Genomic DNA, 18147 nt, shown 5'->3' with positions numbered 1-18147 from the left:
AAACTGAAAGAGTTCATCCATATTAAACCTACCCTAAAATAATTAAAGAATTTTCTCTTAAGTGGAAAATAAATAAGAATCTATAGGATAGGGAAAATCCCACTAAGAAAAGTACATAGTAGGGACTGAATTTCCTTATCCAGGAGATCTTCCCGACCCAGGGATCAAACCCAGGTCTCCCACATTGCAGGCAGATGCTTTAACCTCTAGCCACCAGGGAAGCCCCTTAAGTGAGCTAGTATGAAAATAAAAAGACAAACAATTGTAAAAGTAGCTATTATAACTACAAATAAATAGTTAAGGGATAACATGAAAATGTAAAATATGACATCAAAAGCAGAAAATGTCAGAGAGGGGGATAAAAAATATAAATCTTTTAGAATGTGTTTCAACTTAAATGACTACAGCTTAAAACAAGTAGATGTAGTTGTAGGTCAACGTATATGAACCCCATGATAACCACAAATCAAAAACCTATAATTGGTACTTAAAAAGTAAAAAGAAAGGAGCACAAGCATGCTACTAAAGATAATCATAAAACCACAAGGGAAGAAACAGAAAAAGAAGAAATGACAAGAGAAGAACTACAAAAACAACCAGAAAAGAATAATAAAATGGCAATGAACACATACCTTTCAGTAATTACCTTAAATGTCACTGGACTAAATGTGCCAATCAACAGACATAGGATGGCTAATTGGATTAAAAAAAAAAACACCAATATGCTGCCTATAAGAGACTCACTTCGTAACTAAAAACACACAGGCTGAAAGTGATGACATGGGAAAGCTATTTCATATTTCATATGAATGGAAAAGACAAGAAAGCTGGAGTAGTAATACTTATAACAGACAAAATTGATTTTTTTAAAAGCTATACAATAGACCAAAAAAGAGCATTATTTTATAAAACAAGGACCAATACAAGTAGAGCATACTATACTCATTAACATATATGCTCTCAGTATAGGAGCACCTGAACATGTAAAGCAAATATTAAAAGACATAAATGGAGAAACTGACAATAATATTATTAATACAGTAATAGTAAGGGATATTAATACCCCACTTAACATCAACAGACAGATCATCCAGACAGAAAATTATTAAAGCAACAATGACCTTAAATGGCACACTAAACCACATGGACTTTTTAGATAGCTGCAGCACACTCCAACCAAAACCAGCAGAATACACATTCTTTTCCAGTGTACATGGAACATTCTCCAGGATATATCACATATTGGCCAGAAAACAAGTGTAAACAAATTTAATAGGATAGAAATTATAGCAAGCATCTTTTCCAATAATGACTGGAAAATGATTACAGCACATTACAGCTGGAAAAACATAACAAGCACAAATACTTGGCAACTAAACAACATGCTACCGAAAATCCAGTGGGCCAATGATAAAATGAAAGAAGAAATGAGAAAATACCTTGAGAAAAATAACAGTGAAAACAGCACTACCAAATCTTTAGGATGTTGCAAAAGCATCTCTTAAGAGGAAAGCTTATAGCAGTACAGGCCTTCCTCAAGAAACAAGAAAAATCTCTAATACAACCTAACCTGCCATCTAAAGGAATAGAAAGAGAAGAACAAACAAAGCCCCAAAGTCAGCAGAAGGAAAGAAATAGTAAGGATGAGAAAGGAAACAAATAAAATAGAGTCCCTCCAAAAAAAAAAAAAATAGAAAAGCTCAATGAAACAATGAGCTGGTTTTTTGAAAAGATAAACAGAATTGATAAACCTTTAATGAGGTTCCCCAGGAAGAAAAGGGAGAGGACCCAAGGAAATACAAGAAATGAAAGAGGAGAAATAACAACCAATGCCATGAAAGTATGAAAGTGAAGTGGCTCAGTCGTGCCCAACTCTTTGCGACCCCGTGGACTGTAGCTTACTAGGCTCCTCTCTCCAAGGGATTCTCCAGGCAAGAATACTGGAGTGGGTTGCCCTTTCCTTCTCCAGGGGAGCTTCCCAACCCAGGGATCGAACCTGGGTCTCCTGCATTGGAGGCAGATGCTTTAACCTCTGAGCTACCAGGGAAGCCCTATGCCATAGAGATACAAAAATTATCAGTGAATTCTGTGAACAATTGTATGCCAACAAATTGGACAACATAGAAGAAATAGACAAATTTCCAACAAAACCTGCTAACATTGTATTAGGAGTAAACAAACAATTTGAACAGACCGATCACTAGTACTGACATAGAATTTGTTATTTTTTTAAAAACTGCTAGCAAACAAAAGTCTAGGAATTCACAGGGAAATTCTGGCTTCACAGGAAAATTCTACCAAACATATAAAGGAAAGCTAATATTTATCTTTCTCGAACTCTCCAAAAAAATTGAAGGAGACACTCCCAAACTCATTCTCTGAGAGTACCATTACCCTGATGCCAAAACCAGACAAAGATGCTTCAAAAAAATTAGAGGCCGATATCTTTGATGAATATACATGCAGAAACTCTTAACAACATATTAGCAAATGGAACCAACAGTATATAGAAAGAACCATACACCATGATGAAGTAGGATTTATTCCAGGGACACAAGGACAGTTCAGAATTTGCAAATCAATCAGTGTGATATGTCACATTAACAAATGGAAGGATAAAAATCCTTTCTGTGTCAAGACACAGAAAGCATATTTGGCAGAAATCAACATCCATTCATGATAAAAAAAAAAAAAACCTCTTATCAAAGTTGGATTAGAAGGAATATATCTCAGCGTAATAAAGAACATTTTTATAAACCCAGACCTAATATGCTCAACGATGGAAAGCTGAAAGCCTTTCCTCTAAATTAAAAAGAAAGTCAGGGATGCCAACTCTTACCATTTATATTTAACATGCAATCAGACAACAAAAAGAAATAAAAGGTATCCAAAGTGGAAGAGCAGAAGTAAAACTGTCACTATTTGCAGATGACAATATACTATGTATAGAAAACCCTAAAGTCTCCACCCAAAATTATTAGAACTAATAAATGAGTTCAGCAAAGTTGTGGGATATGAGATTAATATACATAAATCTGTTGCTTTTCTATATGCAAGTACTGAACTATCAGAAAGAGAAAGCAAGAAAACAATCCCATTTAAAATCATATGAAAAAGAATATAATGCCTAGGAATAAACTTAACCTTGGAGGTGAGAGACCTATACACTGAAAACTATAAAACATTCAAGGAAATTGAAGCTGATACAAGGAAATGGAAAGATCTCCCATGCTCTTCAATTAGATGAATTAATATTGTTAAAGTGGCTTCACAGAACTGAACAAATAATCCTGATATTCATATGGAAGTACAAAAGACCCTAATTGCCGAAGCAATCTTGAGAAAATAAGAACAAATCTAGAGATATTACCCTCCCAGACTCCAAATTATACTACAAAGCTACAGTAATCAAAACAGCATGGGCCTGGCCCCAAAACAGATACATAGATCAATGGAATAGAATAGTGAGTCCAGAAATAAACCCACACACTTTCAGTCAATTAATCTACTACAAAGGAGGCAAGAATATACAATGGAAAGATTAAAGTCTCTTCAAGAAATGGTACTAGGAAAACTGTACATCTATGTGTAAAGCAGTGAGGTCAGAACATCCTTTCATACTGTATACAAAAATAAAGACAAAATGGATTAGAGGCCTAAATGTAAGACCAGAAACCGTGAAATTCATAGATGAAAACATAGGCAGAACAGTCTTTGACATAAACAGTAACAATATTTTTTTGGATCTGTCTCCTAAGGCACAATAAAAGCAAAAATAAAGAAATGCCCTTAAACTAAAAAGCCCTTACATAGCAAAGAAAAGCCCTTACCATTGACAAAACGAAAAGACAACCTACAGAATGCAAGAAGATATTTGCAAATAATGTGTTCAACAAAGGGATGATATCTAAATTATTTAAACAGTTCATACAATTCAGTATCAAAAAGCAAACAGTCCAAAATTGGCAGAAGACCTGAATAGACACTTTTCTAAAGATGACTTTCAGATGGCTAGCTAACAGCATATGAAAAGATGTTCAGCCTTGCTAATTATCAGAGAAATGTAAATCAAAACAATAATGGGATATCACCTCACACTTTTCAGAATGGCTGTCATCAACAAGAACAAATGTTTTTGAGGAGGTAGATAAAAGGAAACCCTTGTACTCTGTTGAGAATGTAAATTGGTACAGCCATTGTGGAAAACAGTATGGAGGCTCTTCAAAAAACACTAAAAATAGAATTGCTATAGCATCCAGCAGTTCTACCCCTGGATATACATTCAGAAAAAAAGCCAAAACACTAATTCAGAAAGATTCTTGTACCCAATGTTCATAGTGTCATTATAAGAGTCAAGATATGGAAGCAACCCAAGTGTCCATGAACAGACAAATGGATAAAGATACAGTGCATATATACACACACACAGAATGGAGTATTATTCAGACGTAAAAAAGAACGAGCTTCTGCCATCTGCAGCAACATGAGTGAACCTTCAGAATATTATGCTTAGTGATATATGTCAGCAAAAGATAAATATTGTATAATATCACTTATACATGGAATCAAGAAATTAAAACAAATGATTGGAAATACAAAAGCAGAAATAGACTCAAAGATAACAGAAAATAAAGTCGTGGTTACCAGCGGGGGGAGAGAGGTGGGGAGACACACATTACAGCTATGGGATTAAGAGATACAAACTGCTATGAATAAAACAGATAAGAAACAAAGATATATTGACAGCACAGGGGATTATAATTAATATAGTAGCTTTTAATGGGATATAGTGTAGAAAACAATCATTGTGTTGTACACCTAAAGCAGATATAATACTGAGTTGGCCACAAAGTTCATTTGGATTTTTCTGTAACATGTTAAATGGAATTCAATTTAAATTCAACTATACCAGTCCATTCTAAAGGAGATCAGCCCTGGGTGTTCTTTGGAAGGAATGATGCTAAAGCTGAAACTCCAGTACTTTAGCCACCTCATGCGAAGAGTTGACTCATTGGAAAAGACTCTGATGCTGGGAGGGATTAGGGGCAGGAGGAGAAGGGGACGACAGAGGATAAGATGGCTGGATGGCATCACTGACTTGATGGACGTGAGTGTGAGTGAACTCTAGGAGATGGTGATGGACAGGGAGGCCTGGTGTGCTGTGATTCGTGGGGTCACAAAGAGCGACTGAGTGACGGAACTGAACTGATACTTTTATTTTTTTTAAAAAAGTATTTAAAGAAAAAGCTTTCAACCTAAAATATTATATCTAGCAAAAATATCCTTCAGAAATGAAAGTGAAATAAAAAATTTTTAAACTCTTAAGAATTTATTGCCAGCGGAACTGTACTACAAAAAAAAAAAAAAAAAAACGCTGACAAATTTTTCAGCCCAAAGTGAAATGATCCAAGAAAGTGGCTTGGATCTTTACCAAAGAGTAAAAAACATCAGAAATCATTTATATAAATAAATATTAAGAAAATCTAGTTCATGATCACTTTAAAATGCTATTGGACTAGCAGCTCAAGAAGCAGTCTTTCATAGCCAGTCACTCTAACAAAAATGTAGACTAATAGTTTTGAAATCAAAGTCTAACATCAACTGTTAGACTAAGAAATTCCCAATTAAGTCAAATTGGGGGAAGAGCAGTCAATAAATGTGAATTTTCCATGATTTACCTTGGGAAGTGGTGTAGATGCCACATCTTGAAACAGACTAAAAGGAATTTCTTACCTCTGTCACTGTTTGGACGCTTATTCACTATTTGGATGCTCTTCACACTAGGGTCTATCTCTGTCAGAAAAATAGGAACTTCTCCTTGGGTTTGAGACAAATACAATAATAAAGTGGGAACAGTACAATAAAATGGGAACATTATTCAGAAGATAATGAAAGTATTTAAATCTGACAATGATCTATCTATAAGAGGAATCAGAATAATATTTTAATTTAGGTAGCTAATATGAATCTTATTCTACAAATTCAGGTATGCCACAAAAGCCTGTTTATTTATAGATCAAATTAAAATCTACCTTAGGCCCCTATTTAGCCAGGCTTTTAGAAAATCAAATTTTCTTTTTAATGGAACCCCTGTTTTCTTAAGGTAGAACCAGAATACAGGAGACTTCCGTGATGTCCTTGAAACAGATGAAATGCTTCTGATCTTCAGTCTCTTGTGATCTCTGCTGATGTTCTCTCTTTTATGCCCAGAGTTGTTTTTTGACATCCAGAGATGTTCTGATTCCTTGCCACTAGTGGGCTGAAAGTTTCTTATTGATGTAAAATAAAACCCTTAGTTCCTAGGAGCAAGCCTCCCCACTTACTCCTTAGGACCATTTCCTCAGGGATCTTTCTGTTTCATTAGGCACCTCAACTGAGTGGCATATGGTTCCCAGCCAACTCTTAACGGATAACAGATTCTGCCTCCTCCCAGGTTTAAGGGAGTCTTTCCTGTCTTGCCCTTTTTCTTTCAGATATACCACTTTCTTCTCTCCTGGCTCTTATCATAGGTGCTTATTAAACTCAGAGCTAGCCTTGATTTTGGAGTACTTCTGTTTTTAGTTCTATAAAAGTGCCTGAGATTAAGAATCACTAAGGAAAGAGAAGTCCTGGATTCTTGCCTAGAGCAAGAGAGAGGGGAACTACAAGATTACCAAATCAATTTCAGTTAACTTGATGCACTTAAAACTTTGTTCCTTTTGAGTAATTGTGTGCTGTATATTCAAACAATGGAACACTGTACAGCAATGAGAACGAACAAGCTAAAACCACATACAGTAATATGGCTGTCTCACAAATATGCTAAATGAAAGAAGCCTTGTACAAGGATGGCACATACTATATGGTTACATTTATAAGAAGTACTCAAACAAAACTGTTCTGTTTTGTTAGAAGTCAAGATAGTGGGAACTAGTGCCTGAAAATGAATACAGGGACACCTGACAAGGTGGTTTTCTGTGAAATATGGGTGTGAGTCACGTGGGTATGTTCAATTTGTGAAAAATTTTCAAACTGTACTTTTAATATTGTACAGTTTATGTATCTTACATGTCAATTAGAAGTTTTAAAAAATGCCAAAAAAAGTTTAAAAAAACTACTGTGTGTTTAGAGGGGTGGTTTTCTTTAATTGCTTTGAAAAAAGTTTAAAAGTCTAAAGAAAATGCACCCTTTTTTTCAACATAGATTTTTGCTAAATAAATGCAATATTTGACATTAATGAACCTAGAAAATCTTCTGTTTATGAAAGAAGGCATAAAAGATTATAAGCATTATGAAAGATGAAATTGGTCAGTGGCAAAAGAGATACAGTGCACTTTGGGATGACCAATTCTGGGAGATTACTTAGGGGGGAAATTGCTAAGCAACAAAGACACAAATTACAAATGTTGTTAAGTGTATTTTTCTGGAAGAAGAAAATAACTAGTGTTTCCAACTTCTTTGAGAAGGTTAGAAATATGATTTTAGAGCTAATGAGTGACAAGACCATATAGAAATAAACTTTAGTTTTAACTTTAAGAATTAAATGCAGCAGTGACTTCAGCAAGAAAATTAATAGTTATTTGTTGTAAATGAACTGATCTTAGATGATTATAGTAATTAAAAATAAATTTTGTATTAATTCATTGGCTAAATTTTAGTCCTGCCATATGTATAGAGAAATAAATGTTCCTTTTGCTGACAATAAACTGGTTTCTGAGCCAAGATATTTCCATCAATATGCCAAATTTCTCCTTAATCTCTTTAATCTCAAAATAAACATATTTTTTATTTGCATGGCACTGAAAACTACAAAAACACTCTGAGATAATTACCCCAATTTTACAGATGTGGATGTTGAAGCTTAGCGATGTTATGTGATTTGCCCATAATGATACATATTGCATGTATTTTTGAAACCAGGTGTTTGAATTCCCAATCAGTTACCTTTTCCACTATCAGTATACCAGTTGTAAAAGAGCCATGAAGTAAGTTAGTGGGCCTGTCTTGGATCCATCCAGGAGGTTTTAAACAAACTATGCTTGACTGTGTAGTTCTTCCTAATAGCCATTTTCACTTCAAGGTTCTTTAGGACACAGTTATGCCAAGGTTGCAGTCATATGGGCCCACATCAGTAACAGGCTGTTGGTATTCCATCTGAATTAAATAAGTTAAAATAAGTATTTTGCGTAGTTTAATTTTGTCACCCATTTTCTTATTGCAGTTCTCCAGAACAGAAGGACAAATGGCTCTCTCTTCTTCAAAGGTATTTTTTTTTAGTACATATTTTCTAATTCTGTAAGGTATAATTACACCTTAATGAATTAAATGAATTAAAGTTTTGTCTGCAAGAATGTGCCCCAAACTATCCCCCTTCACCTTAATAGAAATTGTTCATTTGTCCTCAAAATAAGCTGTTTAAACTGTGCGTTAGCTACTGCTTACTGTAAGTAATGTTCTCTGATTACATGTATTTCTTTCTTACTAGGAAGGAGAATGTTGAGGTCTGGTTAGATCATTCTAGACAGAAATTAATCAATAATCTTTCCCATTTCTTTCTGTGTTCCCAGCCTACCATTTGGAGCTAACAGTTTCCTTAAAGCATGTATTGTTTCCATTTCCATACATGGAGGTTTTCTGCTGAGCCCCTCAAAATTCAATTATCCCCACCTTTGAGCATATGGATTAAAATGATCAATTGAGGCTCGTCTCTTGTTCCCATAGTCCTTCCGTCCTTCCTCTCTGCTCTCCCTTCCCAAGCGTGGAGAAAACCAAGGTGTACAGCTCAATGAGAAGTAAAAGCCCATTGTTTCGGTTTGGTCTAGTAAAGTAGTATATATGCTCCGGTACTTTTCACTAAGATAAGTGCTAAGTGGACAGTCCAGAAAATGTAGAGAAGTGTTGAGGATAAAGCATCACCAAAAGATGCTTTAACCGGACTATGCTTCCCAAACCTCTTTTGAAATGGATCCTCCTCTGTTCTTCTTTGTGCCTATGCCTAATGTCCTGAGAAATTTTTTTTTTTTAATTCTCTTCCAACCCATAATGTAATCTGACTTTGCTGAGTCTTTCCATCTGTCTTTTTAAAAATAGCACATAAATATATTGAAAATATTAGCAAAATAGAATGCTTTAAAAAATAAGCCATTAGCAAAATCCATCTGACTCAGTGTTGTTTTGGGTTGTTGTTGCGTTTGATTAGATACATCAATCTAGAGAAAGAAAAGGACTACCCGAAGAGCATTCCCCTCAAAATCTTCGCCAAGGACATTGGGAATTGTGCCTATGTAAGTGTTTCTAAGTCAGAAAAATAAATTCTAAGTCCCTGCATAAGGCAGAACACCTGGATAGAAAGAAAGACAGGTAGGCAGACAGACAGGCTGGGTATGTGCTGTGGAAGGTAGGGATTTAGAAAAATACATTGTGAGAAAGTATATTTTCCTGGGTATCTGTGTTGTACATATGAGAAGTAACCCTAGAGAAAATGAAGTGAGAGAAATTTATATTAACTCAGTATTTAACATTTACACTTGGAAAGATTATTGCCTGTCAGATGTCTCTGTCCTCCATCTGGCATTAATGCTTCTCTGGATCTTTTCAGTAGAACCCACAGAGGCTCGTAGTAAAGACATTTCCACAAGGAGATATTTCCTATTAGTATTAAGCAATTTTTCCAACCTGTCACTTCTTGAGAGTGAGTTTTGGAAAGTTCTTCATTCTTTGAGTTTTTAGGTATTGAATTCCTCAGGTTAATAAATGGATGAGCTGAGAGAGATAACATTTTTAATGAATCAGCACAGTTTTTATCATTTTGGTCAAAATAAAAATTAAGTTTGTTTAGCCCTAGGCGTTATATGCAATTTTATGACTGAAATATAGTCCAAGATGATGCACAAAATAGAAATGAGCATTTTTATGATACTGTAGATTACCACAGTTCTCAGCAGCTCTGCTTTATCACTCGTACCCTGCTTAAGTTCGTGATGATATGACACACTGTCTTTTGCTCTCTGAAGTTGCTTCATGGCAGGAGTCTCCTTACACGGAGCCCTGCTTCCAGAGTGATTTCCCCCAAACAGGAGTGCGTGTATGAGAGGCATTCATTATCCTTGGCCTTTAGTTATTCACAACTTGTTTGTGAATTCTGCTAATATGGGAAAAAATAGCCACATGCTCAAGTCACTATTGTTTTTGTTTACTAGCCAAAGAACACGTATCTGCTAAAAATTCATTTGTTTTTTTCTACCAGAGATGCATGCACGAAAAAAAAAATCCTATAATTACTATTTGAACATATATACCTAATATTAAGAAAAACCATTATTTTAGAAACCAGATACTTTGGGAGTGATTATTAGTATTATAGGATAGATCTTTCTGGTGGAGGACAAACACTGAGCTTTCCCTGTTGTTCATGTCTGATTCTTTTGCTTAATCCTCGAAACTATAAGGAACGCAGTTTGAAATCAGTAAACGAATTTCAGAAGCAATTTGTTATTGTATTTATAGAGAATAAATACAATGATAGTTAAGTGATGAGTTATCAGTGGATTTCACTTAGCTTTATTTTTAGATCATTCTGTTTCCATTTATCTTACTTATTTGTGCCATTTAAGCCTTATCAGGGACACAGCACTAATTGCTCATTTATCTGATAATTAGAATATGTAAAATCTACCTATGTGCATAGTAAATACTTCTTTTTTAATGTTTATCTTATAATGGAGTATAGTTGATTGATTTAACAATGTTGTGCTAGTTTCAAGTGTATACAAAGTGATTCAGTTTACATAACACATGTATCTATACTTTTTCAAATTCTTTTCCCTCTTAGTTTATTAAAGAGTATTGAGCAGAGTCCCTTGTGCTATATAGTAGGTCCTTGTTGGTTATCTGTTTTAAATATAGCAGTGTGTATGTGTCAATCCCAAACTCCCAATATTTATTTCTTTTTTGATAGCATAGCATTGTCTTATTTTTAAATAATATCTTATAATTCAGTGAACTCTATAGGTAATCTCATTAATTCCATTTCTCTTGTTGAGAACTATTTATTTTTAAGCAGTAATCTCTCAGTGTAGTTGAGCATTCAACACAGGGATATTATAGATACTTTATTTAGTAGCAGAGTTGGTAACAGAATTGAGTTTTCTAAAATGTTCTGTTTATTTGCCATACTCTTTGGTTTTAAGGCCTCTTCAGATTTCAGCAGTGAAAGTCTCAGCAGCCACAGTGCCTGACATACAGAAAGTGCTCAATAAATAGTGCTTTTAATTCCAAACATTAAATTTTGTAACCAGTTCTTATTCTGATTTTATCTAAACTGATTTTTTTTACCATACAAAGAAATGAAAACCCACCCTGTGAAAACAGTGCTCAGAGAAAAATGGAAAATAGTTTAATGTTCTCCCTTTTTTATTACATATTGCTTTATGGAAACACTCATAGGCAGGATGCAGAGGACCAGCCTCTCTGACTTTTTCGTTTGGTTTCGAGAGTGGTCCATGTCATCTCTCTGAACTACATTTATTCTTTTTCTTTCTGGCTGAAGGTCTCATACTTTGAGTTTAAGAAGAAGAGATGTTTTATTAAAAGGAATAATATAAAAATTGAATGAAAATAAATTATAATCAAGGATCTGTGTTCTACCTAAGTGGTACTTTGTCAACACTTGAAATCAAGATTTGCCTGTGGATAATCATTTGACAATCATTATTTGTTCCCCTGGTTTAAAATCCTTTATTTATATCTGTGTTTCTTTTTTTCTCCACAGTCTAAAACTATAACAGTAACGAATTCAGATACAGCAAATGAAGTTATCAACATGTCACTACCAATGCTAGGGATAACTGTAAGTTACTCGGCTAGATATTCTTAATTAAAAACAAACTTTGATGCTTTGTGCTTAGCCACTCAGTTGTGTCCAGCTCTTTGTGACCCTATGGACTATAGCCCGCCAGGCTCCTCTGTCCATGGGGATTCTCCAGGCAAGAAGACTAGAGTGAATTGCCATGCCCTCCTCCAGGGGATCTTCCCAACCCAGGGATTGAACCCAGGTCTCGCGCATTGCAGGTGATTCTTTACCATCTGAGCCACCAGGGAAGCCCTTTATTTGATACTTTAGATTATTATAAATACTATCCCTTCCATCATAATACAGCTGATTCTTAGAGGTACCAAAGTCATATTTTGTTCCCCCACATATGGAAAATAATGACAACAGTTTTTTATTCTTTTTGAGAGTTTTATTTTCTTTTGAATTGAACTGTAGTTGAATTATAATATTGTATTAGTTTCAAGTGTACAACATAGTGATTTGATGTTTTTATGGATTATACTCCATATCAGTTCAGTCGCTCAGTCACGTCTGACTCTTTGCGACCCCATGGACTGCAGCATGCCAGGCCTCCCTGTCCATCACCTGCTCCCGGAGTTTACTCAAACTCATGTCCTTTGAGTCAGTGATGCTATCAAACCATCTCATCCTCTGGCATCCCCTTCTCCTCCTGCCTTCAATATTTCCCAGCATCAGCGTCTTTTCAAATGAGTTAGCTCTTCGCATCAGGTGGCCAAAGTATTAGAGTTTCAGCTTCAACATCAGTCCTTCCAATGAACACCCAGGACTGATCTCCTTTAGGATGGACTGGTTGGATCTCCTTGCAGTCCAAGGGACTCTCAAGAGTCTTCTCTAACACCACAGTTCAAAAGCATCAATTCTTCAGCATATAATTATTGTAAAATATTATCTGTATTCCCTATGCTATACATTGCATCCATGTATCTTAATTTATTTTATACCTAGTAGTTTTATACCTCATAATCCCCTTCATCTACCTTGCCCTTCCTCTGGCCTACTCCTCATTGGTAATGGTAGTTTGTTCTTGTTAAGTATGTTCCTCTTTTGCTGTATCTGTTCACTTGGGGTTTTTTTTTTTTGGGATTTTACATATGAATGAGCACATGCTGTATTTGTCCTTCTCTGTCTTAACTTATTTCAGTAAGCACAGTACCTTCCAGGTCTGTCCATGTTGTGTTGCAAATGACAAAATTTTTATTCTTATTTATGGCTGAGTAGCATTCCATTTTTTATACATACATATACCACATATTCTTTGTCCATTTATCTATTGATTAACATTTGGATTGCTTCAATATCTTGGCTATTATAAGCAATGCCACTGTGAATATTGGGGTACATATATCTTTTCAAATTAGTGTTTTTGTTTTCTTTGGATATATATGTAGGAGTGGGATGACTGAATCTCATGGTAGTTGTAGTTTTTTGAGGAACCTCCATACTATTTTCCACCAGGGCTGCACCAGTTTACATTTTCACCAGCAATGTACAAAGATTCTTTTTTCTCTGCATCTTTGAACACTTTTGTTATTTGTGGTTGTTTTGATGATAGCCTTTTTTTGTTTTTGTTTTTGCATTTGAATGTCCAGATATTCCAATAACAGTTTTAATATTTATTTCTTTAGCTGCATTGGGTCTTAGTTGTGGCATAGGGACTCTCTAGAGTTACACAGTCTCCAGAGCATGCAGGCTTCAGTAGTTGCTGTGCATAGGCTACTTTCTTTGTGGCAAGTGGAATCTTAAGTTTCCTAACCAGGGATCAAACCCACATCTCCTGTATTTGCAAGCCAGATTCTTAATCAGTGGCCACCAGGGAAGTCCTGATGATAACCTTTCTTGAAGGTGTGAGGTAATATCTCATTGTTTGATTTGCATTTCTCTGATACTTAGAGATGTTGATCATCTTCTCATGTGCCTGTTAGCTAGCCACCTGCAAGCCATCTTTGGAAAAATGTCTGTTCAGGTCTTCTGCCCATTTTGGGATTGGTTCGGTTTTTTGATATTGATTTGTATGAGCTGTGTAAATATGGATTTAAATCCCTTATTGGTCATATCATTTCCAAATATCTTCTCCCATCCTGTAGGTTATCCTTTTGTTTTGTCACTGGTTTCCTTTGCTATGCAAAAGCTTTTACTAATTTAATGAGGTCTTATTTCTTTATTTTTGTTTTTATTCATTTTGCCTTAAGAGATTGATCCAAAAAAAACATTGTTAAGATTTTAAAAGTGTTCTGCTTATGTTCTCTTCTAGGAGTTTTTGTTTTTCAGTTCTTAACCTTTAGGCCTTCAATCCATTTTGAATTTATTTTTGTATGTGTTAGGGAAAATATTCTTACTTCATTTTTCACATGTGGCTGTCTTGTTTTCCCAATACCACTTATTGAAGAGACTTTATTTAGTTTTCAAACACTACAAAAAAAGAAAGAATTTTTACTAAATTGCTCTTCCTGTTTGCAATAAAGGTTTTTGACTAGGAGACAGTGAAGGGCATGGTGGAGTAGGGGAGGGCAGTAGGAGATGTAATCTCTTAGCCAGGACCCTCCATTATAAGGTCAGGATCATAATTTTTAATTAGAAGATAAAGGTAAGAATATTATATATTGCCTGTCTGTTGTAGTTTCATTTAAAACATTTTTGCTTTATCCTCTTTTAAACGATACGGCAAAATCTGTATAATTTAATATTGTTTCTTTCAAGTGGGATTTTAAATATTGCTGGGTTGTAATTCTGCTAGTGAACAGTTTCATTGTTCCTCATAACTGGGCCTATTCTCTAGACAGAATTCTTATCTTTTCTGTCCCCAGGACTGGACTTGCTCGAAGTAAAGCCCGTGTAGACTGTGCCAGCTACCTGTCTCTCTCCTCAAAGCCCCGATGTCATTCTTCTCCGTCCACTCAGAAGCAGCTAAACTAATAGTCAGCCTTTGAGATTTTACTTTTTCATCACAGACATAGCAGGGTTGTAGTTTTCTGGATAACAAAGTTGTCTTTGCAGGGGCATGTTGTAGATTAAGTCCAATATTCTCTGAGAAGTTCAGAGAAGCAGAAGTTAGAACTCTGAAAAAGATCAGTTAACCTTTCAGAAAAACAAATTTCTTACTTTGTGAAAGAGCATATATATGATTTCATATTCTGTTCACTTCAGTTCAGACACGACTCTTTGTGACCCCATGAATTGCAGCATGCCAAGCCTCCCTGTCCATCACCAACTCCCAGAGTTCACTCAGACTCACGTCCATCAAGTCGGTGATGCCATCCAGCCATCTCATCCTCTGTCGTCCCCTTCTCCTCCTGCCCCTAACCCCTCCCAGCATCAGAGTCTTTTCCGATGAGTCAACTCTGCATGAGGTGGCCAAAGTACTGGAGTTTCAGCTTTAGCATCAGTCATATTCTGTGGGCTATCCATAATAGTGAGGGCCTGATTCTGTTACCGAAGTCATCCCTAGGTAAAAATGAGTCCTCTGTTTGGGTTTAGAGAGGTTATAGAATCAGCACTACCATCTTCAAAAGCCATATCCACCTGCTATGAAGCTTAAAGGCATTTATATTGTCCCCCTTTTTTTTTGCAAAACATAAAAATGTCCAGAAAATGTATTCTTATTCATTTACCAAATGTGAAGAATCATTGTTAATTCTTTTATCTCCAAGGGCTCTGAGAGAGAGTACCAGTTATGGGTCAATTCTGGCAAAGAGGAGGCACCATACCCACTTATTGGTAAGTTTCTATGAAGATCTAAGATAGAATTGATTGTGAATTAATTATAATTCTAAATGTCTCAGCGAATTGACTATATAGTCCTAAACTTAAATACTATTAAATATTAAATCTTCTATAATATTCATGTGTTAATTTAATAGATGCTTATCAAGTATTTCCTATGTGCCAGACAAATGATATCTCTTTATTCGAGCAGCTAATGATATAGTTGGAAAGAGAAATGTGAATTTTCCTCTTTTTTTCCTTTACAAAGAGAACTATCTTGTCAACTTTTTAAACATTTTTTCTGAAAAAAGCAGTATATGTTGTTATTCCTTTTCCCTATATATTTATTTTTCATGTTTAGATTTTTAATTTCCTGTTCCCTTTCCTACCTACTACTTGCCTCTGTGGAAGACTATCTATGATCCAATCATGCCTCAATCTGTCAGTGAGTATTTAACATCTGCCCTGCACCAGGAATTTTCCTAGGCATCATAAGGGCAATGAAATTAAACCATTTTGATTCCTAAATATCCTCATTGACTAACTTAGCAGTAACTACTAGTTACTAACTACTTTGCTGTTTCTGTAGTCAAATTTTCCAGCATTTGTTTTGAAGAGTCATTGATAAATGATTTATCACCTCACCTTATTTAAATTGATTTTACTAAAAACTATTCTTGATAAGTGAGTCCATTCAGTGTGGTTAACAGACAAAAAACAATTACATTAAGGGACAGCATCTGTAGCAGATCTTGAGATGATAACCATTGTTGATGAGAGTTCTGTTAATAATTTTTAAATGCTTACTATCTGCCAGACATTGTGCAAAGCATATCATCTGAGTTATCTCATGTTATCCTTTCATTTACCTGTGGAGATCACTACTGTGTAATTCAGGTTTCAAGCAATCTGAGTAATATAAAATCAAACTTTTCTATGAAATGTATGTTCTCAGACTTAAAGCAAGTTGTTATGCACACAGCTGGGAACAAAAAATTCTTTGCATTTCCAGTTTCTTAGTGTTGACATTTTATAAAAGTCAGTAAGCAACAATTAAAGCTGGGATTAAAAACCAAGTGAGTACTTAAATCAATTGTTTTAATAAAATATATTAATTTAATTATGACTGTATAGATGTTAACTCTCAGGCTTAAAACAGCTTTAAGCTTCATTTCTATCTCTCACTATAAGAACCATGGGACATGAAACATGATTGTTACCTAGCAACAGTTCTCCACTTCATATTTTAACATACTTTGCAAACTTCAATTGTATGTCAGCTATTGGCTATTTTGATAAATTGACTTGGCTTTATTACTATGATAGAAGTCCTTTTTTTTTTCTTTGCCTTAATCCCTGAGAGTTACTGTGGTACTTGATGTTAATGGAGCATTGACATTGTATGCCTATGCCAGATGGAAAAGAAAGAGTTCACTGAATTACATTCAGTGAAAAATAAGGGATATAAGAGAATTTACTCTTTTTAAAAAGTAAACAAGATCTACAGCACAATGGTACTTGAGGAATAATTAAGAAAATGCAGCTGCTTAAAAGTACTAAAGAACAAAAAAATCATGTTGCAGTCAGATGCAGAGTCAACGTAGAGTTTAGTTTTTCTAGTTTGAAAATTACTTTTTGAATCTTGTCTCTGTGTTTCTAATACCCTGTAGTCTTTCTTCTAATTCTTGCCTTTGAATAGCGACCTCAGACCTCAGTGCTGGGTGGGAAACATAAATCAAACAAACTAGTCCTTTCGCTATTGAGTGACTAATTATATAACTAATAAAAAGTATAAAATGTCTTTTTCAGAAAGATATCTTATGTTGAATAATAGTAATAATAGCAGTGCCTGAAATATGTAGTTTTTGCCCTTATTATTTAAAAAAGTATTAATTTTAAGGTTTACTTATTTGATCCTTATAATGTTATATGATAGGTAGGGTAAATATTTTAAGTCATGGATTTAAGGCTGAGAGAGGTCAAGGACTAACTGAAGATTTACAGAAGATAGTTAATGTCAAAGGAGAAACTAGAGTGCCTTTAAATATGTTCACAGATGTGAGCATAGGAGAAGTCAACATTATGCAACTCACAGACTAATCTGTGCATTCCCAAACAAGATACTCTTTAAAGACATTTTTTTCTCTTTGCTTTTTTCCCTCTGCACTCCAAAAATAAACTACTCTGGTTGGGCCACCTGCATTATGCGCTGGTCTCCAGCTGTAAGAGTGTGCATGGTGATCATTAAGTCAACAAAAGGATTCTTTATACCAGAAATCCCAGGAGCAAATTGCAGTACATTCCAGTATGTAGCACACACAGTCACAGTGTTAGTCTGCCTAAAGTCTACATTTAGATTTTTTTTTTTTTCTCTGTGAAGGGCATGAATATCCCTATGGAATTAAAATGAGCCATCTTCGAGACACGGCACTCCTGACACAAGGATCAAAGGACTCCCCGACACCTTCCAGCTTCCAAGAGCCCTTCCTCATGGAGCAGCTGCCCCGAGAGATGCAGTGTCAGTTCATCCTGAAGCCCAGCCGCCTGGCTGTGGCCCAGCAGCTGAGTGGTGAGTTTTCTCCTCCCTCCTAGAGCCTTTTTTACCAAAACTT

At 35.3% G+C, this 18147-nt stretch overlaps 1 protein-coding gene and 1 non-coding gene across 3 annotated transcripts in view; one reads left to right on the top strand and one right to left on the bottom strand.

Moving 5' to 3' along the window:
* ARHGAP20 (Rho GTPase activating protein 20) overlaps nucleotides 1-18147 on the top strand; it is a 209868-nt gene that overhangs the window by 153317 nt on the left and 38404 nt on the right. For both annotated transcript variants that reach the window (XM_040257933.1, XM_040257934.1), the window contains 5 exons: nucleotides 8201-8242; nucleotides 9179-9263; nucleotides 11750-11827; nucleotides 15481-15547; nucleotides 17916-18104. In XM_040257933.1, the coding sequence (XP_040113867.1) occupies nucleotides 8201-8242; nucleotides 9179-9263; nucleotides 11750-11827; nucleotides 15481-15547; nucleotides 17916-18104 (461 nt within the window). The remainder of the gene's footprint in view (nucleotides 1-8200; nucleotides 8243-9178; nucleotides 9264-11749; nucleotides 11828-15480; nucleotides 15548-17915; nucleotides 18105-18147) is intronic.
* TRNAW-CCA lies at nucleotides 1976-2047 on the bottom strand. The gene has a single exon. It is a non-coding gene; the product is annotated as a tRNA-Trp (tRNA).

The sequence above is a fragment of the Oryx dammah genome, unplaced genomic scaffold, assembly GCF_014754425.2.
Source record: "Oryx dammah isolate SB20612 unplaced genomic scaffold, SCBI_Odam_1.1 HiC_scaffold_17, whole genome shotgun sequence".
Taxonomy (NCBI): Eukaryota; Metazoa; Chordata; class Mammalia; order Artiodactyla; family Bovidae; genus Oryx; species Oryx dammah.
This window is presented reverse-complemented; position numbering and strand designations above follow the sequence as displayed.